The 14,575-nt window shown below is 33.9% G+C and overlaps 1 protein-coding gene across 1 annotated transcript in view; it reads left to right on the top strand.

Annotated features, from left to right (window-relative positions):
* LOC150095268 (uncharacterized) overlaps nucleotides 1-14,575 on the top strand; it is a 302,954-nt gene that overhangs the window by 158,987 nt on the left and 129,392 nt on the right. The window contains exon 10 of the mRNA XM_090410345.1: nucleotides 9,598-9,671. Coding sequence (XP_090266471.1) covers nucleotides 9,598-9,671 — 74 coding nt within the window. The remainder of the gene's footprint in view (nucleotides 1-9,597; nucleotides 9,672-14,575) is intronic.

Raw genomic sequence — 14,575 nt, 5'->3', positions numbered from 1 at the left:
TGCAATACGTGTCTCACTGTTTGTCATATTCTGGTGGAATGCTAGCACTTCGCATGAGAGAGGAATGAAATTTTTACTTATCTGGCAGAACCATATTCACCAAGGCAGATGTTATCACTCAGAGAAATTGCATGATGTTTTTAACTTTTTATGAAATGTTATTTATTTATTAATACCTTGTGTATGTGCTGCTGTAACCTTTGATATATCTTAGTATGATCTTTGCTTTCTTTGGACAAATAAACCATAAATCAATTACCTAATCAGCCAACCTGAGAATGCTAATATTAATCATTTTATTTATTAAGCAGCTTTCAGATTTCATGTGAAATGGCAATTTCTTTATTCTTCTAGTTTCCCTTGTACAGGCTTTGCTTGTTCTATTATCTGTTCATATATTTAATTTACTTTCTTCACTCCAGAGCAAGATTTTCAAATTTTGCTGAAGTAGTTAAAATTCTTGCTCTTAAAGATGGCTCATGTTGATACTCACTGCATATAGCAAACAGCTTTATAACAACCTGACCTGACTTATTATAATAAACTATGGACTATTAAAACTAGTTTTGGTCAGGATAAAACTCCATAGACAGTGCTGTGCTACAGCAAATTCACTATGGTAAACTATCCAGTATACCAAACTGGTTCTGTGGTCCCTTTAAGTCTGCTATAGTGATCATCAAAGATACTGAAGATGTCATTAATTGCCTGTTTATTTTCATACCAATTTTTTCATGACAGTTCACTTTAGTTAACGGGTCTTAAACTTTAAAAGGATGTCATCTGTATAGAGTTTTACATTAAGTGCTGTTTAATATCCCCTATTTCCCCATCAGATTTAATATCAGTATGCTAAATAATATCCTATAGTTTAAACAATAGAGATGATGTACATATTACCTACCATATGCTTGAATTTAGCATCAGATTGTCTTTCTATACATTTTTTCAGAACTGAAACAGTCAATGCCAAACTGGTTAATAAATGATGCCAAAAGTAGGTTCCCCCCTTAAAAAATCTCTTTTGACATCTTTTATTTACTGATTTTTTTTTAATAACCTCTTCAAATATGTAATTGTCATATTCAGTTTTATCCCCCTTATATATATTTGGAGATAGGGCAAAAATGATCCGAGTAAGGAAGAACTTTAATTACTTTATTAGAAACAACTCCCCTCCCCCTTAGTAAACTGAACTAATCTAAACAGAAAATTTTCACTTTTTAATTGATGGGGCTTTAATATAAGGTCACTAAAATTTTATTCTAATATCAGAGGTTGCCAAAGCTGGCTACAAGATCTGTGTATAGCATATAAAGGATGTGGAGAACCAGTCATGGCTTCTGATGCTTTGCTTTCCTATGGTTCCTGCCGTTAATATGTATCACTTGGATGCTGGATAAACAAAGATGTGCTGTAAATTTGTAACTTGAACTTATCGAATTTATTCCGTATTGACTTATATCATACATATAACTACATCATGATTATTATGTCATTCTGGCTAGGATTGTTGGCAGGAACTAGGTAGAACAGTGATAAGTCAGCTACCTCAAATTTTACAGAATCAAAGATAGATATCTAGTTGTAAGAAGCATCAACAGAAAAGAAGAGAATAACAGAAGAATTGTAGAAATATGTAACATGCTGACATAATTGGTGCCATTTAGATGAAACAGGTGAGATACTTATAATCATTTCTTCTGGCAGTTGTGAAAGGAAAGGGTAGCTGTAGTATTCAGTTCTGCATGAAAGCAAATTTGAATAGTAAGCAATTCCAGTTGTTCATTTTCTTATTCACATTTAAACTTTGTGAACAAATTTTAAATTGTGAATAAGAAAATGAACTTATTTGTGGCAGTGTGCTCACTGAAAGTACTATTACTAATTTCATTCTGATTCAGTGTGAAAAACTGATTCTTTTCAGAGATCTGAACAGGAGAGTAGGAAATGAATTGAAGATCCGCAGAAATGTTTTAGAAAAACTTGGAGGGGGGGGACAGGGTTAATAATAATGATGAGTGCCTGCTGGAATTCTGTTCTTCCTGCAAATTCACAAGAAACAAATAAACAAAAAAAAATCATCGATACAAAATTAATAACGGAAAAAACTCACGTACAAAGATTATTTAATAGTATAATTTTCGCCTGTGTGTAACAGGCATCTTCAGTACATTAAGCTCAAATTAAACAATAACGGACAATTCCAAAAAGCGCCACCTAAGTAGCTGGTGTAAGATAACTAAAAAGGTCAATAACTTTCCTAAAAAAATAAAAAAATTAAAAAATTAAAAAAATCAATACAATAAAAAGTTAAGAAAGATTAGCTGATTTGTAAAGTACTATCTCCCATAAAGAGGATAGACGTAAGCCGTCAGATCTATTTAAGTTAGGAGAATGAAGTAGAGTTTCACATGTTTCTTTATAAAGGCGTTCCATGAGAAACTGACTTTTATGAAGAACTCTTGTCTTTCTCCAATGAACTCTGTGTCTAGTGAAGATGGCATGTTCTGCAAGTCCAGACTTTTCAGGAAAAGTCTGGACTTGCAGAACATGCCATCTTCACTAGACATAGAGTTCATTGGTGAAAGACGAGTTCTTCACTACAGAGCATCTCATGACGTGCCCATACCATCTTAAGCTTTCACTCCGTTATTTTATCCGTAACAGATCTATCTTTGAAGCTCCTGTGGATGTGTTTAGTATGCATTTTATCTAGCATGGTAACTCCTCCAGCCTATTTCATCATTTTTATCACCTCAGCAAAGACACAAGGTGGGGTCACTTCCCAATACTCTGCTAGCTCATATTTAAAATGTGACAATTAAGTAACAATCTTAATTAGTGTGTAAATCATAACACTGAAGAAAAGAGCCAATAAAATTTTTTAGCAAATTAAAAATTATTAAAAGAAAGGATAATTAACCATTATTGTTTTATATCCATTGTTATGAAATAGAGCCTATGTAGCTCAGTTGGTATAGACGACGCTTTTTGTCAGAAAGACCTAGGTTCGATTCCCATTCATGATGTGAGGAACCTTTATCTGGTATTTTTCACTAAAGGTGAGTTAGCTGGTCTCATATGGAGTTGAAGGGTGTTTTCTCCCAGAAACTTGGGATTTTTTAATTCTCTCAGAACAGGCAAACCGACCCTGTGAATACACCCTTCTACAGACAAAAATACCTCGACCCCTTCCAACATCAGGCTCTGTGACAAGTCAGTTGGGATCATGTAAGAAGGCCGATCCCTAATAGATGGGATAAGGCATAAGAGGAAGAAGAAGATCCATTGTTATTAAATGAGTGTGTGTACCAACTCGCAATGAAAATTGTGAAACATTGTTTCACAATTTTCATTGTCAAATTGCAACCTTATTTTGACTCCTCTGTTCAATGTTTATGATGTGTGCACTCAAAATTTCATTTAAGAGACATTTAGAAGGATTTTATCTTCAGAGAATTTTTGCTTCATCTCTGTTAAGAACCAACATTTTACAACAGCTGTCAGGTCAGGGAAACCCTTTGTTATAATAAAAGACAAGTATACAGGCTCACGGGCAGAGTGTCAGACAATGCTGAAGGCTATCTCCTTGAGGTGTTGGTAACTTTTGTGGTGTCAGAAGGAATGCTATTTATTTTTTCTTTTATTGATTTTCAATGCTAGATTGGAGACATTTTAGCTCTTTTCTTCATAATTTATCTTTTAAATGATTTTGTATTTTGGTTAAGAGGATGAGAGCCTGGTTGAGATTACTTTTTTGGAGATCAGATGTTTGAAATAAGCCAGATGTAAATGTTTCAAAAAGTGATTCATAAATAAGGAAATAAATCACTTAGTTTCATTCAAAAGATTTTGATCAGGAATTGAATTTAGTATAATCATGTTTCAAGAGAATTTGGAATAATCAAATATTTTTAGAGAGAATTTAGAATGGTGAGATTGACAATAATCACATATCTAAATTACTTATTTTAATTTATTCCCACTGTTACTCACACACCAGTTAGAGAAGTATGTACGTGCACAATTTTTTTTTTTTTTTTATTTGTTGTGTTATGCAAAAGTGAACAGCAGCTGCAGATACAGCTAACAACAACAACCGAAAAAGAAAAAAAAACAGTTAAAAATTATTTTAAAATCAAGTAAATTATTTGAGAATCAAATGGCTCAGTTCCTGACCAAAAATTATTTAATCTGGAACTGATCAAACAATTTTTGGTCAGGCAGCTGATCCAAAATTTTTTGGACCAGGCAACTTTTTTCATAAAAAAGTTGCCTGAATCCATTTTCGATATTCTCTCCCTCCTGATAATTATCATCAAATAGTTGTTCAGTTTTAGCTGTCTGGCTATATATTATACAGGGTTGTTCAGAAAGATCTGATTACCATATTTTTCGATAGATAACGCGCACCCCTAACATTTTCATCGCTCCTTTTGATGTATAGATAACTCGCATGTGCCAACTAGCAGTAGAGTTAGGAAGTAGAGACAGAGGATGGAGGAATTCTTTAAAAGCATGTGCGTTGCTAGTAGCAGTGGTCGATTATTCTGTACATCCTGTTTTAAAATATTTCATAAAGTAAATCATTATTTGTTTATATTTTGTTATTAGATCTGAATTACCCATGGAAGACAGAAGTACTTCTCGGAGAAAATCCTACACAGTGCAGTTCAAGCTTGAAGCTGTAGAAGTACAAAGGAAAAAGGGAATCATGAAGCTGGTAGATTGTTCAGTGTTGGAGAAAGTAGCGTTCGTGAATGGCGAAAGGCGGAAACAGTCCTGAAATGTTTACATATAAGGAAACATGCTATTAGGTTTAGAAGGTGTTTGTGGCCAACTATGGGGGAATATGGATGAGGTTCCCGTAAGTTTTGACAGTCCTAGTTCTAGGACTGTGAATCTGAAGGGAGCAAAAGAGGTGTCAGTTGCTACAACAGGGCACGAAAGGTCTAACTTTACTGTGGTTCTCTGCATAACTGCAGATGGTTCCAAACTGCCACCGATGGTGATTTTCAAAAGAAAGACTGTTCCAAAAGGTTGTGATTCCAAAGATATTATTGTTCTGCTAATGATAAAGGTTGGATAAATTCCAAGGTTATGAAATTTTGGTTGGAGAATGTGTGGCCGAAAGAGAAAAATGACATTTTTCAACCCAAAATGTTTGTTATTGTTGGATTTGTGTCGGGCATAGACTATAGCAGAAGTTAAAACAATTGTAAGTATTCCAAATTGGCCATCATTCCAGGTGGTTTAACAAAAAAACTTCAACCCCTTGATCTTGTAGTAAATAAACCATTCAAAGACAATTTGCTGGCTAAGTGGGAAGACTAGATGATGAATGGCATCCATGAATATAACAAAACAGGGCAGATGAAAAGAACATCATATAAAGATATAGTTATGTGGATTATAGAAAGTTGGGCCGCTGTAAGTGAAAACTGTGTTAGAAATGGTTTCATTAAAGCACAAGGGAATGCAGTGGTGTCCGGTGACAATGATTATAAAGCTGAAGAAATACCCAACAAAATTTTTAACTCCAGGGATGCGTTAGCAGAGCTAATCTTAGGTGGTATGGTCACTTAAACAGAATGGGTGAAGAAAGATTAGCAAAACAAGTGTTCTCTGCCAGGTTGGCAGGAAAACAACCCAGAGGAAGACCAAGATATAGGTGGATTGATACAGTACAAAGTGCCTTAGACGATAGAAATATAAGATCTGATAATATTGGAGTCTTGACAAGTAACAGAGTGATTTGGAGGAAAATTGTAGATAGGAAGTTAGTAATGATGTAATTTTTTTCATGTAGTACTATCATATCCTGTACACCCCTTGAGGGTACATCACAGGAATTTGATGATGATGACGAATTTTTAACTCAATTGATTCTTTCAATATTGAGTCTGATGAAGAATTTTTTGGATTTGAATAGTGTCTTCTTCAACCTTTTTGGTTCTATCCACTGCTGGACAAAGGTCTCTCCCATGATTTTCCAGATCACTCGGTTTTCTGCCTCTCCCATCCATATCACTCCTGCAATTTGTTCCAGTTCATCCCTCCACCTTCTTCTCGGTCTTCCTCTTTGTCTTGCTCCATCCATTTGTCTCCACTCTGTTATTTTTCTAGTCCATCTCCCATCACTGCATCTGGCAATATGGCCAGCCCATCTCCACTTAGCCTGTTTAATGTCTTTCACAATATTCATGACACCTGTTTCCGATCTTATCCGATTATTTGTCTTCCTATCTCTTAATGTTATTTTTAGCATACTTCTTTCCACACGATGTTGTGTTGTTCTCAGCTTTTTGTTTAGGGCTTCTGTTGAAGTCGATGTTTCTCCTCCATATGTTAGGACAGAAAGCATGCACTGGTCGAAAGCTTTCCTTTTTAGACTCATAGGGATGTCACTTCTGAATATGTCTTTAATTTTCCCATAAGCCACCCATCCAAGGCGAATTCTTTTCAATTTCTTTTCTTTGGCACTCCTCAAAGGATAACAATTGGCCCAAATATACATATAAATTAACTTGTTCTATTTCATGGTTTTCAACTTGGACAGTTCCATGGTTAATATATTTATTCATCATTATTTTGTTTTTTCTCTATTTATTTTTAATCTAATTACTCTGGAGGCTTCATTTAGCTGATTTAACCCTTCTTCTAGATCTTCAAGATTATCTGTTATTAGGATAATATCATCTGCAAATTTCAGATGATGCAGCATTTCTCCATTTATGTTTATTCCTTTTGTTTCCTAATCAAGTCTTCTAAAGACTTTCTCTAGTGCAGCTGTAAATAATTTGGGAGATATGGTGTCGCCTTGTCGGATGCCTTTTTTTATTGGGAACTTTTCATTGTTCTTTTATAATTTAATTACAGAAGTTGCATTATTGTAAATATGTTTTAGTGTTTCAATATATGGTTTCTCAGTTCCATGGGCTTCAAGTGCTGCTTTTAGTGTTGCAGGTGTTTTAACTGAATCAAATGCTTTTTCATGGTGGGGAGTAGGCTTATAGGTCTGTAGTTTTTAATTTCTTCCTTATTGTCCTTTTTTAAAAATTAATATTAGAAGTGAATTGTTTCAATTTTTTGGAATTTTTCTCTGTTTTAGGCATTTATTAAAGAGTTTAGTCAGCTGCTTGATGACAGGGCTTCCTCCTAGTTTTAAGAAGTCTAACATAATTCCATCTTCTCCTGGGGCCTTTCCATTTTTCATTTCCCGCAGTGCCATTTCCACTTCACCTTGTAGGATCTCAGGGGCATCATGTTCTTCCTCACTCGAGTTATCCATAGATGATTCTTGGATGTCCCGGTCTTTGTCTTCATAGAATTCAGTATAAAATTCCTGAATTCTTTTGATTATTGCATCTCTATTTTTTATAAGTTCGTGATTTTTCCTCTTACAGCAGCCCTTTCCTTTTTTGCAACTGATGATGTTCGTCTCAGGACCTTCATATTACTATTGTTTCTTTAATTTTCCTAGTATTATACGATCTAAGGTTCGTGTTTCATCCTTTTACGTATAGTTTTACAAATTTCCGCATATTTTATTTTATTGCTGTCATTTGAATCTCTTTTCTTCATCAGATCTAAGGTTTCCTGTCTTAGTTTTTCCACTCTTTGGTGCCTTTTAACACCTCCTATTTCTAGTGCACAATTCAAGATAGATTTTGTTAATATTTCATTAGTATCATCAATGGTAGTAGCTGTGTTTAAAACTTTTTTTAGTTCATTTTTGAGTAATTCTCTATAACAGCTTTTATTGTGGTAGAGGTTTTGTAGATTCACTAAATTGGACTTTTTTCTTATGAACTTATTCCATTCCCATTTTTTGTTGATCCATACTTTTGCCCTTACTAGTCTGTGGTCACTTCCTGTATTAAATCTATTAGTGTAATGTTCAGTAAATATTAAGTAATACTTCTACCTTAGTTTTGTTGTTACATTTGATTTACCTCTCATGCCTTTTTATTATATACCGTGCATGTTCATTTTTAACGAATTTAGACTGTTTTGTATAGATAACGTGCGTTATCTATCTCAGTGGTTCTCAGTGAGATTTGCAAAATATTCCTCTACAGCTGCAATCACCTCTTGATTTGAAGAAAAACAATTCATAGTGCAGATCCCTTAATATTCTCATTGCCAAAACACTTTTGTGAGCAGGTGCATTGTCCTGTCCTGATGAAAGATGATTTTTTTTCTTCTGCAAACTGGGTCTTTTCTCATGAATGTTTTCGTCTAGTCTGGTTAAAAGATCAGAATAATATTCCCTGAGTATTGTTTTACCCTTTTGAAGATAATAAACAAAATGCCTTCAGCATCCCAAAACACCCATGCCATGATCTTTCCTGCTGATGGAACCGACTTTGTCTTCTATGGCACTGAACAACCAGCTTCTATCCACTGTTTTGACTACTGTTTGGATTCTGGTGTGTAATGGTGAATCCAGGTCACATCCATAATAATAAATCAATGCACAAAATCAGTTTTATTCTTGTTAAACCACTCCAAGCACTGTACAGAGATTTTCATGCAAGTGCATTTTTGATCTGCTGTGAGCAAGTACCCATCTTGTGCAAAGCTTTTTCATTTGCAATTCTTCATGCAAAATATATCCTACACGTTCTTTCGAAATGCGTATAGTCTCAGCAATTTCACTCACTTTGACTCGGCGGTCATCCAATATCATATCGTGCACTTTATCAATGATTTTGTTGTTACAATTTTTGGACGTCCTATACGTTGATCATCTTCAAGGCTGGTACAGCCACGTTTAAACTCCACAGCCCATTTCTTAATTGTCAAATGAAGATGAGTGCTCATAAACTTTTATGAACTTCAAATGAATTTCTTTTGGTGCTAAACCTTCTTTTACAAAGAATTTTAGAACTGCATGATACTCAATTTTATCCATGGATGGGATAATGGCACTGGAGCATCGCTGGAATAAATATATTAGTCTTATTAGAGAGATTATGTTGAAAAAAAAAAAGTGAAATTATAAATTTTTTTTTTTCATTGTTAGGCCGAGAACTTTTCAGACCCCCCCCCGTACTGTACCAAAATAATTAATGTCCTAGCCAAAATTTCCCTAGCTATAATGTTGTTCTAAACGAAATTCACTATATGAGCAAACTGTAAAACTATTTCTGAGGTCCCTACAAGTTGGCAATAGTGAGAGTCATCTGCATTTTAATGAAGTGGTTGTAAGCATGTCACAAGATGTCATTAAGAGATTTTCACATGCTTTTAGGCTGTTGCCACAGTCATAAAAAATGCTAATGCTGAAATGAGCTGGCCAACATAATAAAGGGTTACTTTATAAGTTTTACTGTATACATTTATTAAATTGGGAATGTTGTTGAAATATACTGATTACACATTAATAGTGAAGTAAACTGTTTAAATTGTTTGATTTAAAATTTTCTTTATAATTATAAAACAAATTTAAATATTCTCCTTTATGCATGATCTTCTGGCAACATAACTTGTCAGTTCTGTTTTTTGTTTTTATTAATCATTATTAATCCTTTTTCCATTTCTGTATTTTATGAACTATGATTCAATTAAAATCCAGTTATATTAATTTAGGAACAGAGTTCAACTAATTCAGAATACAAGGATGACAAGAGATTACCAAGTAGTGTATATGCTAGTTCAGGACGGTAAGGATTTTTAATTTCAGTCACAAACTTAATTTTCTTGTTCTTGAACTGATTATTAATCAATACTTGTAGTTTCAAATAGAACTGTGATGCTTTTTTAAATATCTTTTTATATATTTAAATGTTTATTATATTTACGGCTATTTGCTTGCTTCTGTTTAGGAGTGTCCCAGTTTAAATGCCATTGGCTCTTTTTCTCACGGATTTTTAGGGCATTGTAGATGTATATTTATCAATAAATATATGTTGCATAGAGGACAAGAAATTTGCACATACCTTTTTCTGGGTGTTGTGGCTCTTCTTCTTTTGCATTGTCCAAACTACTGTGTGTGTGTGTGTGTGTGTGTGTGTGTGTGTGTGTGGAAAAAAACCCGGGTTTTTTTGAATAACATATATATTATAAGGGATGGCGGAGCATTTTTTTTATATATTTATATGAGGTGGGAAAGGGTGAAAGAAGTTGAAAACAGCAACTGATTTTTGGAGGGGGGTTGACAGGGTGCGGTCTGTTTCGACTATTCGTGGTCGTCGTCTGAATACATGGAGGAAGTGGATGCTATGTCAGGTCGGGTAGGTGCTTCTGTGTTTGAAGTGTTTGTGATATCGCCTATTTTTGAATAACATATATATATATTATAAGGGATGGGCGGAGCATTTTTTTATATATTTATGAGGTGGGAAAGGGTGAAAGGGGTAGAAAACAGCAACAGATTTTTGGATGGGGGGTTGACGGGGTGTGGTCCGTTTCGACTATTCATGGTCGTCGTCTGAATACATGGAGGAAGTGGATGCTATGTCAGATTGGGTAGGTGCTTCTGCTTTTGAAGTGTTTGTGTTATCTCGGCGATTATGTAGGGCCTGTGTAAGTACGTTGATAGAGTTCGCGTCACACTTTATGGCTGTTGTTTCTGATATTCTAAGCATTGTTTCGTTGTCTTGTCTGTCTACTATGATGGCCTTGTCGATCTGTGGGGTATGTTTTCATTCAAGGGCGTGGACAGCTATTTCCGTTTTTCCTGTGCTTTGTATTCAATTTTTCTTTTTGATGTTGCATTTTTTAGTATTTAAATGTTCTGGAATAGGGATGTTACAATCGTGGAAGTGTTCTTGTAGTCTTGCCCATAAAGACCTGATGGTGGAACCTGTGTAGGTGATATCACAGTCTTTTTGGCAGGGAAATTTATAGACTATGTTGTGGTGTTCATTTCTTTTTGTGTCTGAGATTTAGTGGGTTTTAGGAGATTTGCCAATTTTTGGTTTGTGGTGAATACCAGTTTGTAGTCAGTATGTTTGAAAATGTATTTGTAGGCTTTGTATGTGTTTTGGGTGTATGGTAGTTTTATTCGTTTTATTTTGCCTAAAATATTTACGCATTATGGGGCAATAAGGTTTAGGAACAATTTGTATTTTTATAAGTTTATGCCATGTATTTTGTTTCATTGTTTATGTTTTCTTAACTTACATGAATTACCTGAATTAAATAAAAATTTTTTTTTTTGGATATGTCATTGTTTATATTATTTTTAAAAAAACTGATTTCATAGCATAACTCTACTTTTTCTATGTGATCTGGGTCTCACATAACACGATAACACGGCATTTCTGTGGAACCTAACATTTCCGTTATATGAGGGTTACCTGTATTTATATTATAAATATATTTATAATTTACCCAGATAATGTGGTGGTTTTTACTATACTGGCATTTCAATGCTAAAACTGCTTATATCATTCTTTTTATTTTCATTTGAAGAATATTTGAGTTATTACCATCGAGCTATGACACTTTACCTCTTTGATTCCTGATGGTGAAACATACAGTGGCTACCTGACAGGTACAAGGGGTGGGGAGGGGAGTCTGGAAAGTTTCGATAAACACTTAGAACAAAATTAATTAATTTTATGTCTTTTTATATATCCTGAAAGAAAAAGAATAAATTGTTACAATTTGATGAAACATGGGGTGGGGGTTAAAGGGTTTTAAGGTATGTTCTTTCTTGTGGTTATATCATTTGCATTAATATCATTTTTGTTCTAGATGTTTATCAGAACTTGCCAGATCCCCCTCACATTGTTAATTACTACAAATCTGGGATATTAACACAGTGCATTGTATCCTTAAACAAATAGAAACCTTCTCCCATCCATCTCTCTCAAGCAAAACCATTTTATTTTCTTCAAGTTCTGAAATCTAACCCTAGCCCATGATGCTATTGTATTATGGGTTTATAATCTTCCATGGTTGGGGGTCACAAAAAAAATAAATTCACAAGCTCACAATATAAAAATGTGTATATAACATTTACAGTCACAGAAGCATATTAATAGATATTTTTTTCATGTTCCGAAGAATATTGATAATGATGTTAAGGAATTAGAAGATAAGTATCTTCTAATTCCTTAGCAGCTTTCAGAGGTCATCTGTAGACACAAATTCACACATACTATTCAAGAGAAAATTAACAAAGTTTGAAAATAAGAACCAAACGTTGGAGATTCAGTGGTAGACCCTGGAGAAAACATTGACTGATTCAACCAGATAGGCTAGTAATGAGGTTGTCTGCAAAGATAGAAAAAAAATAAGTCTGTGGTGGACTCAGAAAGTTAGAGGCAGTCTACAAGAAGAAGAAAGTATATTGAAACTTTCTGAGAAATAAGTCAGCATGTGGTCTGAGAGAATATAGAGAAAAATGTAAGCAGGTAGTAAAACTAGCTGAACAAAAGACATGAGAAGATTTTGTAAAAATACAGAAAATAAATATCAGGAAGATGGCAAATTAATCTGCATCTACTGAAAAGCTTAAAAATGAAGGAGAAAAAAGTATTCTAAAAGGAATTGGAGAAGAAAATGGGGACACAAGCTGATCATAAAGATATTCTAGACATATGAAGTAATTACTTTGAAAGATTGCTAAATGAAACATGCAGTGATAGCAGCATAGTGGTAGGAAACATTCAACAGGAATGCAATTAGGAATACATATCCTTACTTGAAGTAGAAAAAGTCATCAAAAACCTAAAATGTGGAAAAGCAGCTGGAGTAGATGAAATTCGATCAGAAATGCTCAAATATGGAGGTATAAAAGTTTCACAGTGGCTACATTGCATAATTCAGAAAGCCTGATTAGAGAGTTGAATTCCAGATGACTGGAATAGAGCTGTCATAGTACTCTATAAAAATGAAGATAAAACTGAAATGCAAAAATTACTGAGGAATTTCCCTATTGTAGGTTCTTGCAAGATTTATGTAAGCATTCTTAAGAAAAGGTTAAGAAAAATTGTAGAAGTGAAACTTGGAGAACAAATTAACTGGGTTCAGACAAAACAGGGGTTGTCAGGATCAAATATTCACTTTAAGACAAATGGTTGACAAATTATAGAAACATAACAGGGATTATAACTTCCTGTATTTCAGTTTTGTAGAAAAAGGATATGTCAAGGTGACTAGAGAAAAGATGTTCAAAATGCTACAGTAAGATGGTATAAATAGGATATCATATTAAGCAATACATAGTCTATATCTGAGTTGTAAGTCAATAATTAAAAGAGATTGAAGATGGTTTGATGTTAAATCACGTATGATACAAGAGTGCACATTATTTCCACTGTTGTTCATCATCTATATGGATCATATTATGAAGGAAAGTGGCATTAAATTTAATATCAAAAATGGAGATATTAGTTTTAGCTCTTTACTTTATACAGATGATGTGTTGTACTTCTAAACAAATCAAGCATAAGTCTGCTGGATTCTCCTGACTAAATTGAATAACTGCTATAATAAACTTGGTATGACAATCAGCAAAAAAAAAAGGCAAAAGATTATGAAAATCGATAGAAAGATTGAAAACATTATCTGCACCCTGAATGGAGAACCTATAGAATAAGTAAAACATTTCAGTTATTTAGGCCCAAATTTTAGTGAAGATGAGAGATTAAATATGGAAGTAGACAATAGAATTAGCAAAGCTGGTATGGTAAGTATTCAAATGAATAAATTTATAGGTAATAAGATCAAAATTAGTCAAAATACTAAACTGGCTGTATACAAAACAGTGTTTAAACCAATTTAACTTATCAATATGAGAGCTAAGTTTGAAGTAGAAATCAGACACTTGATCAAAGAGTGGAAACCATAGATATCACAGATAATGAGTGTTTTGAGAAAGTATAGGGCAATGAACAGATAGCACTAGTTGCAGAATTGTTAAAAATTGAGGATATTATGAAGTAACTTGATATTGTTAGTTCAGGAGTGTGTGCAAGTAGAACTAATTTCAGGTGGCATAGTCACTTAAACAGAATGGGAGAGGAAAAGTTGAACAAATGTTTTTTTGTCATGATGGCAGGAAAAAGACCCAGAGTGAGACCAAGATCTTGGTGAATTGAGAGGGTATGAAGTGCCTTAGATTACGGAAATACAGTATAGGGAAGTCCAGACAGATTAATTTGGTGGGAAATTGCTGATAGGAAATTCATCAAATTCCTAAGACATGAAAGTCTAAGACAGAATAGTATTACATGAAAGTTTACATTATTACTCACTTTCTATTCATTATTTCTGTCAGTCAGCACTCTAATGTTGTCAAATTTGATTGTACAAAAAAATATTCATTCTTCTCCCATGCTATTTAAGTGTGGCCATATGAACTCAGATTAGAGCTGCCAGCACATTCTTGAATCCAGCAATTTGAAGTTTGTTTTGTGAATTCAACGATTTGTTAAAATATTCATCTGCAGGATCTCTGAAAGCAAATATTTGATATAATAGGCATTCTGGTATGAAATTCTGAGTATCGTAGAAATTGATTTACAGCTTGATTTACAGGTCTGCACACAATGCTAATTACCCATGTCTATAAAAAAAAAAGGTTGTGACCACATCACTTTGTTCTGTGTTTTGA

The sequence above is a fragment of the Typopeltis vanoorti genome, chromosome 20 (assembly GCF_054136105.1).
Source record: "Typopeltis vanoorti isolate ZY-2024b chromosome 20, IOZ_Tvanoo_1.0, whole genome shotgun sequence".
Lineage (NCBI taxonomy): Eukaryota > Metazoa > Arthropoda > Arachnida > Uropygi > Thelyphonidae > Typopeltis > Typopeltis vanoorti.
This window is presented reverse-complemented; position numbering and strand designations above follow the sequence as displayed.